This window comes from Varroa jacobsoni, unplaced genomic scaffold (genome assembly GCF_002532875.2).
Source record: "Varroa jacobsoni isolate VJ856 unplaced genomic scaffold, vjacob_1.0 contig00072, whole genome shotgun sequence".
Lineage (NCBI taxonomy): Eukaryota > Metazoa > Arthropoda > Arachnida > Mesostigmata > Varroidae > Varroa > Varroa jacobsoni.
Genome location: NW_019214406.1, coordinates 239,843 through 261,696, shown reverse-complemented (window position 1 = coordinate 261,696; position 21,854 = coordinate 239,843). Strand labels below are relative to the sequence as shown.

The following is a 21,854-nucleotide window of genomic DNA, read 5'->3' as shown; positions in this document are numbered from 1 at the left end:
TCGTCATTGCATAGTGTATTCGATTGTCAGAGAGACATTACAGATCATAAGTCAGACAAACCGATTGAAGTTAAAGAATCCAGAAGAGTTTAGGGCCGTGCTATGGAGAGTACTGAAGAAGCAGGGCCCTTTCAGCGGCGGTGAAAAACTTCAATGTGCACTCCGCAAAGCTTGCACATTGATCACTGTCTCAATCACGTATCCCAATCAAGCGGAACCGGTAAAACCAAAATATTTCAAAAAAGAGGAGAGCCTGCTTACGGGTCCGAAAAACTATCAACAGAGCTGGAGGGGATGAGCGAATAGTACCATGTCAAAGGTGTTAGCCATATCAAGACGCTCCATTGGGGCAGTTGGCGGAGGTGTTAGAGGACATTTCTCGAAGAATTGAGCAAAGACTCTGGGATTGACCGTGTGTGAGATTGTCAGGGTAAGCTGAAAAACGCTCCCAAGGTAGACGTTCCTGCGCAGAAAAAAAAAAAAACTCACATATTGCAGAAACTATTCTCACAGCATAAAAACTTTCCTTACGAGGCCTATGAAGGGGTGGGCCTCAAGACGACAATATAACTGAGATATTCTATTCACAAGCATGGAAGCTTTGAACACTGCAGAGCGGATCAACGGAGGAAAGGCCCATGAGCTGAATAGCATTATAGGCAGTAAGGATCCCTCTCAAGCAATCCTTAAGGTAGTCGCAGACATTGATAGAAAGGTCTTCAGGGAAGGCTGATCGTCAGGTGAGTGGAAGAAAACAGAAGCGGCGCTTTTACCAGAAGGCAACGCTGGGTATAAATCCATGTGTTTAATTAGCACCATCGCCAAAGAGTTAAAAGTCATAATAGAAGAACGACTTTAGAAATCTATAGAAGAGTCTAAGTTGCTTTTGGAAATCCAGTATGAATTCAAAAAGCACTGAGCGATACGCACCGTTATCCAATGGATGATCCAAAAAATTAAACTGGTTCACACTAAGAACACGTGAAATCTTGCCAATAGGTCTTCCAGATGTACGAAATAATTCTGGATACCATAGTGAGGAAAAAATGCCCATATATCTAATCCGTACTTATCTCCAACTATCTACAGGACAAAAGTGTCACGAGCACAGAGACTTGAGCATGAAAATGAACGTCCCACAAAATTGCAGTCTGTGAAATGTAACATATGATGATGTCTTTTGCCTTTGTGGTCTCTCCCGAAGGGTAGGGAAAGTAGCGTATGCAAATGATTTGGCCACCACTTTTTAGGCGAAGTTGACGCTAGTAACGAAACCACATGCTAACGAAAATCTAAACGCTGTCTCGAAGTAAATGCTGAATTCAGGTTGAACTGACCTCAGAGAAAAGCGAAGGGGTCCTACTTACTGGAATTAAAAAGGTGAGTCTAATCAACCAGCGCCTGAATGGTGGACAAGTCAGGATGATAAACAGGATAAGATGTCTGGGTATGCGCTTGGACATATTACTCAGAGGCAGACTGCATGTAAAGACGCCTACAACAAGAACAAATAGAACAGCGAACTCTATATCGAAAATGCTACCAAACATATACGGTCTGAGACGTGCGAGCCGTTGCAAACTGCCGATGTCTATCGCGGATATCAATAGCTCTTTTTCGGAGCGTCCGCATGAACGAAGAAAGTGGTAAACACGAAGTCGAGCAAAAAAATCCTCCGAAAGACAAAAAGGTTGGCTGTGTAACGCACCACACAAGCTTATGGCACGGTTAGCACAGCTGCAGCGCTGATGATGGCTAAAACCCCACCAAAGGACTTAAAGGTCAAGGAGAAGAAACGATTGTAAGATAGAGAAGGTGGACTGTCGGAGATAAATGAAACGGAAAGGAATGCTACAATAGCAGGACAGCAGCACGAACGGGTGGTTACCTTTAGGGACACTCCGGGCCCAAATGACAGGAGTCTCATACCAAACATGCAGCAATGGTTAGATCGTCCAGGAGGAGAAATGAATCACTTTCTCACTACATTAATATCGGACATTGAAGATTTCAAACCGAACTTTTCAAAGTCGGTAAAGCTTCCTCGGAAATATGCGTCTACTGTAACTTAGGTATAGAAAAGCACTCAACACAAACGTTATTGATGAGGCCTGCTCTTGAAGAGGTCAGGACAGCAACAAAAAAAAGATGGCAACAGAAAAAACTCACGGCCATGACCCAAAAGGTGCGGTCCTTTCTATGGACTAATTCTTAGATTTCATGTGCGGCTTCACAGGCGGTTGAGAAATAAGCTCGACCATAACCGCCGAAATCCAGAGGGAAAAAAAACGGTTCGGAAATTAAATAGAGCTAGACTTGGAACAGAAAACGCAAACGATGCGGCTACAAATATAGGTTCGCAGGTTATGGGAAATAGTGCGTCTGGGGGTGAAGGGGAACCCAGAGAGTGACCCTGACCAAATGATCCGGTAGCGATCTGCCATTGCTCCTATCGACCTGTAGTACTGTTAATTAATATCCGTGTCTGGGTGAGAAAGTAAAGGAAACTGTTTTAGTGAGCGCAAGGCCCGCAGTGCCAGGTCTGTCTGGTTTGGGTAAGTCATTAATTTCTAAGAAAAAGTGGATGCTGGGATGTCATTGTAAAATACATGTTATTGTATAAATCTCTGTTCGCCAGGCTGACTCAGTAGGGTTACCAAGTTTGAGCCATTACCAAACGGACTTCACATGTCTGTAGTGCGCTTAACAATTTCACAATAAGATTAAGTCTCTCTAATAACAAAGTAAGGATTTTAGGATCTTTTACATTATTTTAAATGCGTTTTACCAAGTAGTCACGTTTTGTAGTTTTAAGAGCTTTCAGCACGGTCTAATGTTATATAATATTTAATGCTTTATATATGACAAATACTAATATATTACACTGATCGTCGAGCGTTGTTATTCGAAGCTCACACAAAATGGAAATAAATCATTAATATGATTTTACAAACGACACTTTGGGTAAAAATGTTTCTTCCTGTTATCATTCAATGGATTAAACGACATTCTTAAACTTCACTAGTTTTTTTGCGGAAGTTCCGCACGTCTCTAAATCAGTTCGGTCAAGAACTGTGAATAGTTCAGTAACAGGAATGTTTTTAATTTGTATTAACCATCTGTAAGTGCGGGCATTTTATGCATTAAAAATAAACGATAATCGATGAAAAATATATATATATCTATAAGTACAGATCACAAGGTCATTAATCACTAAAAAAACCGCACAGCCAGCGTGCCGATATCAGCATTTGGTTACAGTGTTAGAACGACACCGAGATTAGAACATCGAATTCTTGTCGCTGCACGCGTACATTATAACGCTTATGTCAGAATACCGAATGGTTTTGATGGAGTTGATGCATAACAGAAACATGAAATTTTTTAGCTTTGTCGGGTTCATCCGGAGGCTCTTTAGAAAACAGACAACGGTTTGCGTTTATCATGAAGAACCTGTCGTGCAAACACTTTTTTACTTAGCTGAACTCGACTACAGTCAATGGTAAAATCAACAGCAAAGAATCCTGAGCTTTTAAATGTTTTGCTCACTTCTGGAATTCTAATAGCGATAGAGTGACAAAATTATTAAGCCAGTGCCATACTAATCACTGGTTATTAAGTTCTTAGCTGATTTTTGTTTTTACAGATTACTGAACAGATTATTGTTTCCAATTGTTTGCATATAAAAGAAAGCATAGAAAATATCTAGGTGCTTGTATACGATCATATCTCGAGTATTATTAATATTGGGCTTAAGTTTAAATGGATGTTCCGTATGTTCCAGAGGGCTGATGCTAGTAGTGAAGACCTGCTGCAAAATAGTGCACTAGACGCGGCGCCGTGGTTACACCGTCTTAAAATTTAAGTTAAGGAATAGACTTCCGCAAACTACTGTTTAAACGATCGTGCTTTTCTAATGCCTAATGTGGTAACACCGAGTGGAAATCGATAATATTAGTAATTTTTCACTACAATTTGTTCTCTAATATAATCCCTAATCCCTTTCGAATTTTCATTACATGATATAATGGCTGGAGCGTGCAGAGATCCAGAAGCTATTCGTGATAGCGAACGTGCCACAACGTCCCTCTGAGGAAAATATTAAAAACAACATCTATTAGAATTGTTTCATAACGTACTTTGCCAACATTTTTTGTAAAACTATTTTTAATTACTAAATTAAATACTAAATTTATTCCAAATAAGGCGTTGCGTGTATATTAGGTACATATGCACTTCATAGAATTTGGAAAGGGTAGTTATTTGCTGATGAGAAATAACTGGTTGTTGTCACAATACATCAGAAACACGGAGTCCATACCACTGGCGCTCAAACCTGCTGGTAGAACAATTCGTAAGAGATCTTTAAACCTCTCAGAACTTTCTTCCGGGTTTTAATGCATTTGTACAAGGTATACAAACGAGATGTAGACAGCAGAATCCATTAGGTCTGCACATGATGCCCTTTCGGCTTAGGTCTCAAAGAAAAAGGTTTAGTTTCCTCCATATGACTGACTTGAGAGTCAGACGCGAATTTAACGGTGGTTTACGAAGTGCAGTTATTTTTGGCAGAGGTTTGGTCTGGAAAATAATAAAAAACGCAAAGCGACGTATTTTTTAATCGTCCATCCAGAGAACTGATTGTTATTTACACACTGAAGTTCGAAATTAGGTAGGCCTGTGCTTTATAAGCTGGTAGTGACTCCTACGCATGTGCCATATTTTGATCATGTTTAAACGGAAATTGGCGCGTTTAGAAGAAAGTTTATTGGCACATAGTAATGTTTACGAATAACATACAGCTTTAGATAGACTCTTTCGAGGGACAGAGCAGTAATCAAAATATGTATGTCAATTATTAGTAACAAATTCAATTGCGTAATCGAGCTTAATCTGGACGTCGTTTCACATATTCATATTTGTAGGTGTGTTTAAATACTAGCTAGAGGATATCATTAAGCATTAAGAATGCTTGAACCAATGCCGAAAAGCGTAGCTTCGAGTTTGCACATGTGTAAGCTCAAGAAAAGTCTTCTACGATAATTCAGCTACCAACAAAGCTAAATTAAAAAAAAAAAAAAAAAAAGTTCACAGAAGTTTACTAAAACACATATTAGGGTATGTCTGATTGTAAGTGTACCAAGGGATTTTTTTTAACTAATGCTTTTCGATAGAAAACGTTTTCGAGGTACGCAAACAGGAGTAGGCAACCGATGGTCAGTATTTGTATTAAACTGCTGTGGTTGCGCGCCTTTGTTGTAGGACACTAGGTCAAACTGGTGCGCACCATACGCGAGAACGCTGACATTACTAACACAATGCGCCGTCTCTAGAAGCGGAGCATTCAGACCCTGAACTGATTGCGCGACCAACCACAGTTCGTTTCCGGTGATCCCAATAAGGGCTCTAAGCCCGCCAAGTTTTCAAACCGGCATGCGACCTCACGATGTAGGAGGGGCCTCCTATTGACGACAGCGCCATCTATGAGTACTACCTGCTAGTGGACGGTAGTCCTCTCCACATCAATGAAGAAAGAGCGAAACAAGCGGCCGAAGAACGAATGAATTAGTTGGTATTGGCGTTTGCTGATTGTGTGTCCATTGGCGGGTAGACTGACAGGGTGAACAACCATCGGTTTCACGAGTTAAAATAACAGAAGAGAATCTATCGCACAGAATAAGGATATTTAGGTGTATAAGGAATATTAATTGGATTGCGGTGATACAGGATTAAACAAACGCAGTTATGTGCTTGTGGTTTGTGTACGCGTTTGCAAATTCATCTATCCCGCTACATGTTTACACGATCGTCTTGTAAAACTTGATTAGAATGACAACTTAAACAAGGATGCTACGACAAATATTGCTTTGAACAATGATCGAATTCATTAAAAATCATCAGAATGTGATTGTCGTAGACTAGCCCTACACCGCCTAACTGACCATCTCTTATTTGTACGAAATCTGTATACATCGTCCACTGTTGCTCCGAAACTTACATCCGCATTATTAATCGGACGCCTTAGAGAGACGATCTAATTCAGTACCAAAAAATAAGGAATATCGTATACAGAAAAATATATGAAGCGAAGCGATTTTTTGTATATAACCGTCCATTAAGGTGCGACAGTAACCGTTGATGAGAGCAAGGGCCTTCCCCAACTGAGCTAGTTCGGACTGTGTCATGTGCAGAATCACCGGAATACGTGTTTTACTGTCGCTTCTGAACGTAGTGACACGTTCTTATGACCATGGTAAAGATGACTTCTGAAGTACAGATCGCCATGACTCCGGATAAAATTAATTTAGGTGATGTCGCACCATCGCAATCACTCGACACGATCGAGTATGATTTGCTCACAAGGACTAGCTGGACTGATGCCAGTATCGCCTACGAAGAGATCAAACAGGTACGACTGGAGCTCAAGATCTAGGCAGCTGCATTTATAGCATGCATGCAAACACATGCGTCCATGCAAGTATTTGAAAGTCTCATTTGGATGCTGTTATCAGTGGGTAGCTAGCATCATTTTACTCAATGGAAATGCTCAAAATTACCTAAGGATTACATTTTTTAGCAAATCCGATTGGACAGTCGAAAATTGGAACGGACAACTCTGTTGTGCATTTATTTTTAGTGTATTGAACTAGCGCTTGAATTATACTGTTTTTCATTGTTGAAGTGCCTTCTAACATAGGCACGTTTGTTGAAATTCCGTTTCATCGCAGGTGACTGGACAAACATCAATGTTTTGTCGTGTTACTTGTTTTTACGGGTCTAACGAGATACTAGTGTAGGACAATTTGCTTCGTCACCTCCTAAAAACCCCGACAGGTTCCTTTTGCGACTTATATGGAACAATGATATCATTGTTAAATTATAACGTGCTTTTTCATTGCGTTTCGTTCATGGAGGGGTTGCGCGCTTTAATATTAAATTTATCTTGTATTATGTCAGCCCGCAATCACTTTTCTATTATAGTACTTGTTAGTTTCTGCCTCGATAAGAAAAAAAATCATTGTACATATTAAAATCAATAGAAATGTGTTATTCAAGTGAGTTAAATGCAATAAAATGTAAAACAATTATGATTCCCAAATAATTCTTTCTAAAAAATAGATTCAGGATGTCTAGAGGCTTCAACAGCAACAATATGTCTCAACAAAAGAAATTCGACGAGACTAATTAATATTTGCAATTGTGTATAATTGCAGTCGGTATTTTGGAAACCTAAACACAATCAGTAGCAGTGATATATTGGAGACGATTTAATTAAATGCACTGAGTGGAAATAAAATTTAGTATTTGCAGCACGCTAAAGCTTTTAATGTCATTACGGCCCATCGCTTTCGAATATAAGACAGTTCCTACTACCATGCGTGCAGTGGTCCTGTATTTTGCTTTGTCACGTGTTGAGCGGCAAACAGCTGCATGCTTGATTTGTTATTATGTTAGAGGTGTTCTCCATCACATAAAGTCGTTTGCGGCCACATATTTTTTTTTATTAAGACAAAGGTTGTGGAAGGAAATCTACAGGTGTCGCTAATTGAATTCATTTTACTACGAGTATGAGCTTTTTCAATTGTCTGACTGTAATTTAATGATCTTGTATAGAATTAGATTCCCGCGATCGTTCTACTGTTATACGATAACTTTTATGGCTCCTTTGAGTATATAAAAGTACACCTTCTACTAATTCGTGCGGCAAAAAGCTGAGCATTTTTGTATCAGGTGTTTTTAAGAAGAGTGTTTGAACTTTCCTGTTGTTCGAACAGAACTGAATCTGGTTTTGGGCTTTAATACTTTCTAGATATATCAGTTACAGTTTTGTCCAAGAGATACATTATTCCTGCATACATATATATTCTTACTATGTATCATAATATAATAATATCATGAATAGTCAACATGACTGTTTCTTCTACTCAAGGCTCCTCGTCTTGAAAAACCTAACGACCAACCTGAAACGAACATGTCGAAGAAGTGGTTCCTATGCCGTAAAATTTTAATGTAGTATACTCGTTGATAATTGACTATGCTTAACTAGCATAAGCAGCACCAAACAGCATAATTATCACTTTTCCCAGGTTTATGTTGATTCCATCCGTATATAGCGCAAACATTTTCGCCACGAAATATCGCTTGGAGAAATTTTCCTGTTTAATTCTTATATTTAAAAGCCTGTCGAGATCTGCTTTAAGTAAACGTACTTCTGAATGGTATGATTTATATGTTTTGTACTAAAATTCGGAATACTGCTGCTTAAGTGGTAATATATTAATATTATCAATTAAGAACTTTACGAAGACCAGTATCAAGTTTAATGAAAAATTCATAAAAGAAATATTTAAGAGAAACAGTTTTATGTATACAAAATAGTCGTGTATGTGAGAAATACTTTAATGCTAGACTTTGAAATTCTTCTAATAATACTACATGTGGGCGAGTAAAACAGTTTCTCAAAATCATTACTTTTATTAGTAATAATAAAAAGTCAAGTAACGCATTTTTTGAATGTATAATCGAAGCATTTTTTATTAAAGAGAAACTTTCTGGATAAACAAGATAGTATTTGTCAGGTTTGTGTAGCAGCTTTAGTTTTTCAAATATTAATGTTATCATTGGACTAAAGCTCGGGAGGCTTTGTCTTGCGTCTATTCGCTATGAGCCGTATCTTAATGTTGTTGTGTAGAGATAAGAAGCTATTTATATTTAAAATAAAAATAATGTCGAATGGCTACCAGCTATTTTCTAATAACCGTAAGCACAGTAATAATTGAAACAGTTTGATGCAACACACGTTGAGCACACTTATTCATGCGACAGAATTTTCATACTGATGACATACCACGTGGGCAGTGCTGGTGGTCGCCTTGGTGTTTCTGAATGGCGGTGCAGCGTTGTTCTCGGGAATCGAAAAGAAATTGCTTTGGTGTATGACCAAATTGACAGTCTCTACGTAGCTCCTTTAGAGGAAACGTATTTGCCCAATTGGCTCTATTTTCCGAACTGCTCTTTCCAGGGCGAAACAATACAGTCCGATGAAAAGTCAACGTTAAAAGGTAGATCTTGGACAAACAAACCCGCTACTCTGGACTTTTCGCAATTAGTAGATACACTGGTTATCGTTAAAAACATGATTTATGGATTTGTTTCTAAGTCTCACATTCGATCCATTTAGTTTCTCGAAAATCTCGCGAAATTTTGGCTTATTATCAAGGATAACTCATTTTACACATATTAATCTCCTATTAACAAGCGAAACCGTTTATGAATTTTTGTTAATTCTTACTATGTTATGTTAAAATTAAAGTTACGAGATTTAGTAAAGATATAAATAGGGCTAGTGTCTGGTGATATTACATTTATGTTTATGGTACGGTAAAAATTGTGTTAGTGAGTTATATCATTTAGGCAACAGTGCATAACTAGATATGGGTTTTTAAAATCCCACTCTTAGCGCAGCGAAACACAGATATGGTTGCTGGGCTTCAAGGGGGTCCTTATGGGCGCTACATTACGACCGGGAGTAATGGCACTAAGAAGATAAAGAAGAAAATATGTTTGATAATGAAGCCATCTCAGAGCTGATCGGCAAGCAAAATCAGGGGCTAACTTGCGGAGCGGCAGGCAAACAGAAAAGTAGGGACACAGCGAAATCTTTCTATGACTTCATTTGATTGTAGCTCACAGCAGTCTTCCTTAGCCTAGGAACAACTAGATCAGACAAGTATGCGACTCTGTAGGTCTGGTAGATTCAGTAAAGCGTCCGTCCGGCAATATTCGTCGACGAAACGCCGCTGCCGGCCACTCTCTTTGCTGGTGCAATCGGGTGCTTTCCTCCTAGTTCGCCTCTATTATACTCTCTGAGACCCGCTTGTTTTTGTACACTTGGACTCTAACATTAGCTACGATAGCTGGTACACGTTGGCCGTAAATGGGATGATCGTTGTATATGCTCGCTGGCGTTCGTGATGGGTGGCCATTCCCAGAAGGGGCTTTCAGTCCTCCGCGAATAATAGCCAAGTTAGAGGCTCCAGCTTCTCGCTGTGACTACCTATCAGCCTGCCTCTACCCCCGAGAAGAAGCCAGCGATTCTAGATCCCTTGCTAGTACCGCCATCGTCGGGCTCAGCATCAGCTAGCATGGTGGGCAGATAGGTAGGCAGTCGAAGGCGACAATGGCGCGCAACATCTCCGTAGAGTCGGCAGCAGCATGAAACGACAGCATGGAGCGATCGTCGGTCGGTCGAGAGTACAAGACTGACTAACGACCCAGTAGCTTGCTGCTCTGCTGATGTTGCTGTTGGCGCCGTTTCAATCGATCCTAAAGAATCAGCAACTCCGCTGTCTTTTGAGCTTCACGCCGTAACATGACGGCAATAGCGTGGATAGGACAAAACGAAAAGGAACGAAACGAGCCAAATAGGCCAAATGGGCTAACGGATGACAAGATACTCCACATAGAGTATATTTCTATAGAGCACGACGTGCAACTATAGCTCAACACAAACCTGCCTTATGAAGATAGTTAGTGTAGTACCCGGGCTCACTGTATATTTCACACGTGTATTGGTCTAGACGAGTAACTACAAAGTCGTGATTTATTCCTGTTTTTATCCCTCAAAAAACCTCCATAATTTGACATGACCTTCAAGGTTGTAATCGAAGATATCGGGACAATGTATTGAATAACACTGTTAAGGAGTATTTAAGAAATCGAAAAATTCGAGATATATAATTAAGAAAGCTTTCCTTTTTAATTTAAAAAACAAGTTCGAAACTTTTCACTTATCCGGACATTTAAATTCATTACGAACACACGCATGAATACGTGAGTCTGTAAAATACACGGTGACTGAAAGAAAGAGAAGTCAAATGCCAGGTCAGATTACCGTTTATTAGAACTGAACAAATAAAAACAAAATACAACGAACTTATCAGATTTTTTTCATCTTTATCGTTAGCTTCTTTGTTGGCATGAGTGCGAAATATATTATTGAAGCGAAAATCTTTTGCTTCGGCAATTCACTCTTATTGGCTTTCCCAGATTATCGGTAAGCCAGTATAAATAATCTTGTTACTTCACAAGTGTAATATGCTCAACGAGAAACAGCTAGTAGTCGAAAGCGGTATTCGCCTGCGCACTCGAGTGTACAGAGGCACGCAATGTGAAACGCGACGACTGTATTTGATGAAGACATCAGCAGGCCACGGGCATCTGACAACTCAGCTGCGACAAAAAATGCCGATGGGCGCTATAGAGGGAAAGACCGAAAGCGCAGAATACTAGGGGCCCAGTTCGACAACAAGCGGCTAGGCATCAGCCAACAGCAAAGTACCCCTAAGAAAAACAACGTCAAACGTTGATGCGTTTTTTGCGTGAGCTTTGAGAGAAGAGACAGCCTAAAGATAAGCTAACCGGATACGTACGTCGGCTGGGAGGATATATAAATAACCTTATGCCAAAGGCCTGCAGAATGACATGGGTCAGCTACACAAAACGAATACATACGCGCGTATTAACAAATAATTTATCTTAACATTTAAATAACTCTAGTAGAATTCACTCTTAATTTATAAAAATCTGGCGGAGGTTACTGCAGTGATAAGACCAATTACTCTCTTAAGGAAAGCTTTTGTTAAAAATGACTGTTAGAGTACGCAGATTTGACCATAATATCAGGCTTGACCAAAATAGTGTCACTTTACTTTGGTTCTTGTTATCTATAATAGAATAAATATGTATAATATCCACATTGCTCCTGATATCACATTGTTAGAAATTCAATGGTTTAAAAAAATTATTGGATTTCAGAGTGCAGTGTCCTCATAGCCATGCATTATTAAAATAGAATCTGGACTGGCATTGGAAACTCTAACTTTTTATCGCATGATAACCGAATTTTCATAGCATGTCTCCTAAACTCTTAATATCTTTGATATTTGGTTATCAGATCTCACAGTAACTACATCTGAAAACTTATATGGGATTCAGGTTTATGGATCACAAAGTTACAATTTTTTGTATATTCCGAATGCAGGAACGGGCTAGGGGTAACCAGGCTTCGCTCTGGCTACGGAAGCACCTTCAAGTACATCTGTACGAAGTTGGGTGTGGTATCCAAAGGAATCCCGGCAAAATTCTTTTCGTAGGGCTGCTTATTCTCGCTATCTTCTGCGTTGGACTTAAATCCGTCCGGTACGAATACGAGCTCGAGAAACTCTGGATTGAAGGTAGGAATATAATCATTCTCTACAAGTGACGTAATCATTATTCGCATAAAAACTATAGTTAAATTAGGAAATATAATAAGAAAGTATCGATATTGGAAAACGACGAATAAAAATATAACAATATGTGATACATTAATTAACGATTCTTCGGAGTAAGGTCAATAATCAAAGGGTATCACAATACTAGTGTGAGTGTAACTACTTCTGCATTTATTACCGGCTTTTTGTGCGCATACTCCATTAACAAATTTACTGTTAGTCAAAAGAAGGATAAGAAGGTGCCTTGGAATGGGGGATTAGTAACTTGAGTTTTGCTGTAAATATTTTAACTAGCAGCATAAACCCACGTAAGGTATAGCCAAACAGGCTCTAAAATTTTGTTCTATCTTGGCATACATGAACTCATCTACATGAGCTTATAACTTAACACGTAGTGGGTTTTTTGAAGGAAAACAGGCAGGATTTAACGTCGGTTAAACGTCGCATATTTTTGCACTTTGTAGCTGGTAACATTTGAATAAATCATATTGATAATTATTGTGAGACGATTGTTGTCGTATACTAGAGAACTATACGTATTTAGTATTGTGATGTCTAGTCAAACGTTTGAAATTGCGTGTATTAAATTTTTGTTCGGTATTCGCTAGTTGAGAGCACCTGCATTATATATGTGTAGAAAATCTGTTACGGCCACTAGTTTACCTAATTATTCTAAACTACCGGGCCCACACTTGTTATATAAAATAGTAGTTTGTATATGATATTACATAAACATGAAAGGTTTCTCAGAAAAAGGCTCATATCAATTTTTAATTAAATATGCTTTCTGTTCTCTAAGGCAAGAGGACAGCAAATGGGACTTAAAGCAAATTCAGAGGATTCTATACAAAAGATTTTAAGTGTCATAAAGGAAGGAATTCTAGCCTAAATGTGTAAGTCAAAATTAAAAGCAATTTAAGTCCTGCACAAATAGTCGTTTGGGAGTCTTTATTTTATATCAATCTAAATAGCAGAAAACATGTAAATTATTGCAATAAAGAGCTGATCGTGTAACACATCTTTAACAGACGCATCCTAATACTAATTCTATATTACTACGATACTGTGTTACGAAGGTGCCAAAGTGTAATATTATAAGTGTGTATGTTGAAAGTGCAATAGACGAACGTTTAGCCGTTTAACTGATAATTCTTTATGATATCGCTTGAAAATTTCACATGGATATTTAACATCTTTCGTTTTTTTTTTATATTTCCAAATCTAAGGCTAACAAGTCCTAAAACTGTTTCTCTAGGTACAGCTTCTTGCCAATCATATCATATACAATGTATTAGGTCAGATAATCTCTTATTGCGACGTAGTTCGGAAGACAGAGCTCCTAGTTATATGAGTGGACCTCAATTCTGTTAATCTGATGTTAATAAGATCATTCGAATAACCACAATTATCATTGTTGTAGCTATTGTATTTTAAACATATAATAACGCTATTTCACAATAACCTACTATTATATAAACATAGAAATGGGACTAGGGTGTTACTGTGCAATCAATACTATGCAATTGAATCTAGATTGCAATATTGTGCATATTTCCTGTTTCCTTAATAGATGTGAAATGAAGACCCTCCAACGGTCCAAGAACTTTTTTCGAACCGACCAGTGAGGTCTGCCTCACGTTGTATGTATAACAGTAATGTATTTATTGCGCCACTTATTCCTATACAATAATGCCCAGGGCTGAAATATTCGTATTACAAGGTTGTAAGCCATTTTTGCATGGTCCACGTGTTTGAAATCTTGGATTTCATACATAAGTTATAAATATGTTAACGTGTGAAATCGTTAGCATTATGCGAAGCGCAGCAACTGGCACACGCAAAGAAAACTGCTACTAATATACCAATAATTCCGAAGCAATATATATGGAGGCAGCGTGGTATGGTTTCATAACACTGAAATTGCGGGTACTACAATGCTTCAGTAGCAATGCGATTGTCCACTAGACACAGCGACCTGTAGATTTTAGAACAGACACGTTTATTTTAAACGTCGGCCGTCCGAAATAATCACAGGATTTCACGCATAAAGCTCGCAACATTTATTTAGAAAAGAGCACATTTAGAATGATACGATAGAGCATGTTCGTATGCAAACAAAAAAATGTTTTTGACAGGTGTCATGCGCATTGCTGTAATATAATAATATATATGTAAGATAATATATTTACAGGCGTGAAACAAGTTTTGCTTTCATTAACACTTTATTTTTGCAACAATTTGCAAACGTTTAAATAAATGCATATTTTCTGAACTCACAATCTCCGTTCCTTCTGCTTTAAAATTGCACTTTTTAGGAAGCGTAGACATCACAACTATGGTTTTGGTACCGACCGATCGAACAGTCCTTTGCCCATATGTTGCAAGAAAACTGAATTCTTTCGAATAACCTTACCCATTTTGCATAAACAAAACAATCTAAATGTTATCAAATATGTAAAATATTTGAGTTACATTAGCGTTATTTAGGGCCCAACTAATCTCATCTTTGTTCGGCCTAAAAGCCCACGCTCTATCTGACAGTGTGATCAGTGACTACAGTTTATTTCTATGGTGGTTTGCAATGTGCGCTGGAAAAATGAAGCGTTCGCAGAAAGCAGGTCTTACTGTATTAGCGTATTAAGGCATAATCGTTTAAATACCGAACAATTCTTGTGTTAAAATCGAATTCTTGAGTTAAAATCATATTAGCGTGCTTCTTCATTTAAATAAATTCTTTATGTTGCCTCTAAGCGAAAAGCGTAGGTGTGTGAACGTATTTATGTAGTTGCTGGTAGCATTAATTGGCGGCTGCTATCACAGTTTAGGTGATATTATTTGCCTTAATAACATTGGTCTAAGCGGGTAGGTATATTTATTGAGGTATATTTATATGTAGACTAGGGTTTGTGGATAACGACTACTTGTTTGTCATTTTTTTATTGTTTGGCTGAAAGGTTAGTTAGAAACGTGCAGACTGCGAATCGAGTTCGCTTTAAAGTCAGTCCTTACGTGGTAAGTACTAGTAATCGAGACGCGAACCTAGCTTTCACCAAATGCATTACTTTAGTTAATATGGAGTTTGCTCAAAAAATGTTATTTCTACTTTCTCAGTTTTAGGTCCATCGTAACGTAAACTTTTGATCTCACTTGCCAATTTTATGTAATCAAATGCTCTGTATTAAATTCCAGTATCACACGTTACAGCGCGATCGGCTCCGTTCTGTACTTTATAAATTTGCGTAGATATTAAGTTTGAGGTTTTACCAAACCAAAATAGATGACTATATTGTATTTACACATAATAAGCGTGTGTGTACGTTGATCAAACACGATCGCTGGGAGCGAGAGTATAATAAATAATAGTTAATGTCACAGTTAGCTTCATCTAGAGTTCAAAGCCAACGAGCGCCTTCATAAGGAATCCAATACCATAAAATGATGTAATTCTATATACGTATAGATTCAGCGGCTAAATATACGATTGTCGAGCTGACATTGGCTGACACAGCTTGTAGTGCTTGCAAAATTAACGAATAAGTTTTGTCATAATGAACAAGAAGCATGGGCTTTGAATACAGTTATGTATGTCTTAAAAGAAGGTTTAATTAGACGCAATGCGTTGTTACCGTATGTGACACCCAATAGAAAGCGTTGCGGGTAATATCAAAAGAAGAGCATGCACAGTTTTCGTAGCTTGTGTTCCTTAGGGATTCTCGTTCATAAGAATTCATCGGAATCGAGCATCAGACCATTGGGCGCTGAAGTCACTATATGCTAAATGATGGCTTTGGTGAACGGGAGGCGGTCCGTGGTCGACGTCAGGAGAGATGAGGGGCCCCCGGAATGAAGACATCTTCGTCTAAGACAGCAGAGCCGACAAGAAGACGTAAGAAAGCGAGACTGCGTGACTGACGGTTGCTCATATGCATAGACTGACAGACCATCGGACCGGCAGGCTCGCGTTTGGCCGAAACCGCCCGACAAGAGGGAACTGACACGGTTCATAAGAATCAGAACGGACAAGTGTAATAGGAGCAGTTGACGATGAAAATAAGTTGTCGTCCAAGTTTTGGTTCTGAAACGCTGAAAGACTGACGAGACGCATTGAGGTGACCGCATGGATACTGAGTCTCTTGGTTGCAAAGTGAAAATACTAGAACAATGGTCGCAAATGCTTCTGAGAGCAGTGCTATGCATTATCAGTCTTATGCAGAAATGCGGTTCTCATTCAAACATATATAATAAACATATAGAGCGTCCAAAGTTTATTGTTAATGATAATCACTGTTACGGTAATTTGACCTTATTTGATGCTGATAAATAAGTTGTAATGTATTGCGTTTGTGAAGAAGGTTGTGACATTTTTCAGGACACTTGGCCTGTAATTTCTTTAACGGAGCTTAAATCGTCACAATTTTCACTGTGGCTCCGCATGTCCTATGCTCCTACATCCAGGGCCGATCTCACCACTAAGGGTTTTATCACGTGCTGCAGTTGCTGCGGTCTGCTCCGTTATGTACACCCAGCTTTTATAGTTTGCCGATAGTAGATTCAGTAAAAGCAGCCTTCTGAAGAGGCATCAGTAGACCAATAATCTTTTCGCTTGATTCTGCCGACAGTGTATTCTATATATTTGGACGTGCAACTTTCTATTTTTAAGTGCAAAGACTTAGAGGTTCTTTAACCCTCAGGATTGAAAATTATGAAGTCACCGAAAGGAATAGAAACAACGACGATAAGTAGAGATATAGAAACTAGACAGGATCCAGTAAATAAGCATAACACAGAGATAGATGAACCTAATATGACGATTATTTGCCGTCCATTGTGCAGTTAGTCAGTTGTCCTTCTTCATGTATCTACTAGTTATTTAGCTGCCAGGTAACCAACGTTTATTTTAATCTTAACGTTTCAGAGGGGGGCCGAGTTACTCGCGAATTGGAGTACATACGAACTAAGCTTGGGGTGTCGGCTGCAGACAGCCAACAAATTATTATTCAAAGTTCAAGCCCAGATATAAGTGCTAACATTCTACGTTATGAGGCGCTTCTGACTCACGTAGATCTTTTGAGGGAAGCCCTTCAAATAGAAGTCGACCTGTTCGGACAGTAAGTGTTTATTGTTTAGATTGCTTTAAGAATGTTTTTTTTAATATAATGGCAAGCAATAGTTCAGATCCATTGCACACTTGAGTTATTGTTTAAAAACAACTTCAAACCCTAACTAAGAATTAAGTAATCCGCAAAGAAAGCACTAAAGATCGCCCAAATTCGAGACCATATTTAAGATAATTAGAATTTGAGGTTAACAAACTTCACAGCTACTATTACGCATTTACTGTGTCGATGCATGAGAAATCTCCGATGTCGAAGTATGCTGTAGAGTAAGATCCTTTAGCTTTAATTAGGCGTAGCTTTAAATGACGTTTAAACTCTAGTTTACATCGGTGATGGATATTGTAAGACGACGTGCCATTACTAGGACACTAAAAAATTGATTTATAGCTATTCTATATGCTAAAATTACATTTTATTACATAACCTTTTGCAGGTCCTGGAGTCTGCAAGACTTATGCATAAAAGCGAGTGTTCCGGCCTTTAATCACCACTTCATAGATCAGATATTTGAAAATATCATGCCATGCATAATAGAAACCCCGTTAGACTGCTTCTGGGAGGGTTCGAAACTACTCAGCCCATGGTATCCCCTAACAATTGAAACATTTGGCATTCAAAACCTCACCTGGCTCAATCTGAATCCAACGAGGCTAATGAAAACAATGATTAAGACCTTGGGTGCTACTGATTTTCCCTTTGAATCTATGGAGAATTTTATGGCTCGTTCGGGTATTACCACGGCGTATCAAAAACGGCCATGTCTTAACCCAGACGATCCAGAATGTCCTGAAACGGCTCCAAATAAGAAATCTCGCATTTTACCCGACATTGGTGCCGCATTAACCGGAGGTTGTTATGGCTTTGCTACTACTGATGGCATGCACTGGCCTGAATCACTTATTGTCGGCGGCATCCAAAAAAATCGATCTGGTTTAATAACGCGTGCAGGCGCACTCCAAACTATTATACAACTTATGGACGATAAAACAATGTTCGATTTTCATGATGGCAGGTATAACTTGCATAATGCTGACTGGAGCATAGAGAAAGCTCGCGAAGTCATCGTAGCATGGCAAAATAAATTCACGAATGAAATTAAGCGGCTTTCCAAACTGGCAAGGTATCAGCAACAATGTTCTAATGTATTTACGTTAAATACACTTACCAACGTATTGCGTAAATCCACTACACCTGATATAGAACTATTGCTTATTGGAGCAGCCCTTGTTCTCATCTATGTATCCATAGCACTGGTCAACTTGGAACGGCCAGAGCTATCGCAGGGCTTGACCGGATTCGTCGGCGTCCTCTTGCTTGCCTTAAGTATTACGGCCGCTTTTGGTTTGTGCGCCATGCTCGGGCTTCCGTTCAACGCTACTACGACGCAAGTGCTGCCCTTTTTGGGGCTTGGGCTTGGATGCAACAGCATATTCATGCTAACGCATACTCTTAACAAAATCGTTTCCAGTGGATCGGTGACTATCGAGGTGAGTGGCTAAGCTTTTTGTTTTGTATTATTTGTTCTCTAGTTAGATATGTGTTAATATATATATGCGTGTTCGTTTGTTCTGTCAACGTCTATATTACTGCTTTGTTGAATCAATACACGGAAAACGGGAGGAGCATGGCAAAGGTTAAGATCAATCGAGTACTGACAGCGCTAAAATGCAACAGCGTTATTTCGAACTGTGTACAGAAAATATTTTATCCTACTGGTTATATTTGCGCCGCATAGAACCGGGCAGGTAAAGTCAGTAAAAGATTGCCATATTGCAAGTTAATGGGTCTAATTTACACCCAGGAGCCCCACTGTAGCCAACAGGCACGACTATAGCTGTCTAAATTCGAAGCAGTCGTTTGGTTAGCACGATCACTCTTACTCAGTGTAATCCATTTAATCAGTAAGTCATGCTTACGCGCCTTTTATATTGCGTTTATCTGTGACACAAAAACCTCCATATACGTCCAAATGCGGTATTTATTTAATTTGAGAAATCATTTCAGTGGTTTCGATTATATGACGCAGTCTATAGGAATAGTGTCATTAGGGCAATCAATTAAAAAAAAATTTTAGCAAATAGAATTTAAACTACACAAACGAAGTATTCTCTAGCATCCGCCGGCTTTATTTAAGGTAGTTCAATCAATTATCCGAATGGGTTTAAGACACCCTCAATAATTTATAATACTTCGCAGTACCCAGTTCTAATAGAGTGGTCAGAGAACTATTTTCGAGGGCATCTTTACTGAACGCGCATTCAATTATATTATAATAAATAAAAGAATATCATTTTAATGCTGAAGTTTCTTTATACAAAGATTCCGCAGTAAGTCTACTGCACATTTACTGATGAATAATAAAAATACTTTGAAATTATGAATGAGGTTATATAGTTGCATAGAGAAATTAAGCTTCACATTGACTACACTGTGTAATAATCTTATAGGAAAAATACGTTTAACTAAAAGTAGTCAAGTAAGCTCAAATAGGTATGTACGAAATGCGTCCATGCAACTCGTGAGTTGCGATTTAATATGTAAGCTGTCCCAATTTCTTTTATACTAAGAGAAAAAGGGGAGAACCAGTGGATTCAATGAAGCCACTTCTATCAGTGCTGTCGCATTCTTATAGTTTTTTCTTAGTTCAGTAATTTTTCTCCCTGGATCTAAGGTCCCATTCTGGGTAAAGTTTGCCAGTTTCTCGCAATTTTGTGCCTTTGAATTACCTAGCAGTACCCTTGAAGCGCGCTAACGACAGCTTGCATAGATTAAAATTCATCGATTTAACTATGTTTACTTAAAAAAAATGTGTGATGTTTTGTTCGTTTTCTAGAAAATCGCTTAGTTGCGGGCATACGCAAAAGCTTAAAATTAAAACCATATATATGGTCCTGAATAATCTTTGCTTAAGTTGTTGCAAGTTAAACAAATTAATCTCAAATGGAGGAGACGAAATAAACTCTGTCTTCCGCTTTGTTATAATATTCCTATTATTCGTACCACATGTATCATTCAAAAAGAGTTGCCTTCTCGTAACCTTCTCTTGAATCACAGTCAAGCTTCTTCAGAATACGCCTACATGCTTGGATAGCAGTAATTAGTTTCCCTTGGAACCGACGCGATCATTCGCTGGTTAAACACAGATATGCAACATAATGAGAATCAGTTAGGTCTGCTGGTTTGATGTATATATATGAATATAGACTATCAGCATATGCGTTTCTTATCGCGCCTCTTATGCGCTCTGAAATATATTGTTAGTAGCACATCTACCACATACCAAAACCACTAATATTAAATTAAAGGCTTCTTTATATAATATATATTTACCACTTTAAGTGATTTTGTAGTTCAAGCAGTATATAGATTAGCTTCTTAGATGTTGAAGAATTGTGATTTGAACTCAAGACGTCCAAATGTCCTATACGACGACAGACTAGCCTAGTTAATGTTATAGGAAGTACATCTTGTTGCCGGAAATACTATGTCTACGGACTAGCTGTCTCATTAATTTTAGTTGTACCTGTTTTGGGGGTGAAATGATGAAAGCAGTACAGGATTTTGGGAATTACAAGGTCTTGTAACAGTTGAGTATAGTGTTGAACCTTGAGACACAAACACTTACTAGTGAAGCATTCTAATCTGACGTTATTCCAGTTGTAGAAAATACGCTTTGCGTCGTATACATGAACGTTCTATCTTAATGTCATTGCAACGTTGGAATACCTAAATGATTGGTCATGAAGTAGTCTTCCCTACGGTGCTGTAGCTGCACACTTTGGTACCGAGGCTGCTTTAACAGCACCAGTCGAATTGTATGTAATTAATCGCGGCTCGTAAAATATGGATACCCAGCGAATTTAGAACAGGTGCATACACTTTCAAGTCATCTGCTAAGGGTTTATAAACTATGCTGCTCGGAATGTGGTTCTGCAGATAATGAGCAAAGCTTTTAAAAGGTGTGGCGCCAAGAAAAGACCCTAAAGGAGCTTCACACCTGTAAGCAGCTAGAAAGGAGAATTATTTGTATTTAATCCCTCTTTTTAAATAGTTTTTAATCCAAGCAATTTTTCCATCTGCAGTTTCTTAATCTTTTTGACCATAGAACGTAGTTGACTCTGTCAACCCCATGCGAAAAACCGAAATATGTACTACGGGGCGAAATGGTTCTGTTCAATCTTGTCGTGTTTCTGCTGTCGTTGAAGATACACCTTTTGTAGACTTGTATCCGTTGTCCTCAAGATGAAATTTCATGACATGATTACGCAAGTGATACATGATAATTTTCTCCAACAGTTTTAAAACAGAATATAAAAAGACTTCTACCCTCTCTAAACATATGCGTGACCTTATGTAAACACATCGAAGGAAAACCGGAATATTTCTACGCTAGTACAATTGGCAGAAATGTTGTATATTTTGCTTATATGATTTAACAAATCATAGAAGACACTAAAGGGAA

The 21,854-nt window shown here is 38.5% G+C and overlaps 1 protein-coding gene across 1 annotated transcript in view; it reads left to right on the top strand.

Moving 5' to 3' along the window:
- The first annotated feature begins 5,552 nt into the window (after nucleotides 1-5,552).
- The window catches only part of LOC111270737 (protein patched), a 29,890-nt gene continuing 13,588 nt past the window's right edge, over nucleotides 5,553-21,854 (top strand). The window contains exons 1-4 of the mRNA XM_022851122.1: nucleotides 5,553-6,409; nucleotides 12,044-12,236; nucleotides 17,191-17,383; nucleotides 17,826-18,879. Of these exons, the coding sequence (XP_022706857.1) occupies nucleotides 6,245-6,409; nucleotides 12,044-12,236; nucleotides 17,191-17,383; nucleotides 17,826-18,879 (1,605 nt within the window). The 5' untranslated portion in view covers nucleotides 5,553-6,244. The remainder of the gene's footprint in view (nucleotides 6,410-12,043; nucleotides 12,237-17,190; nucleotides 17,384-17,825; nucleotides 18,880-21,854) is intronic.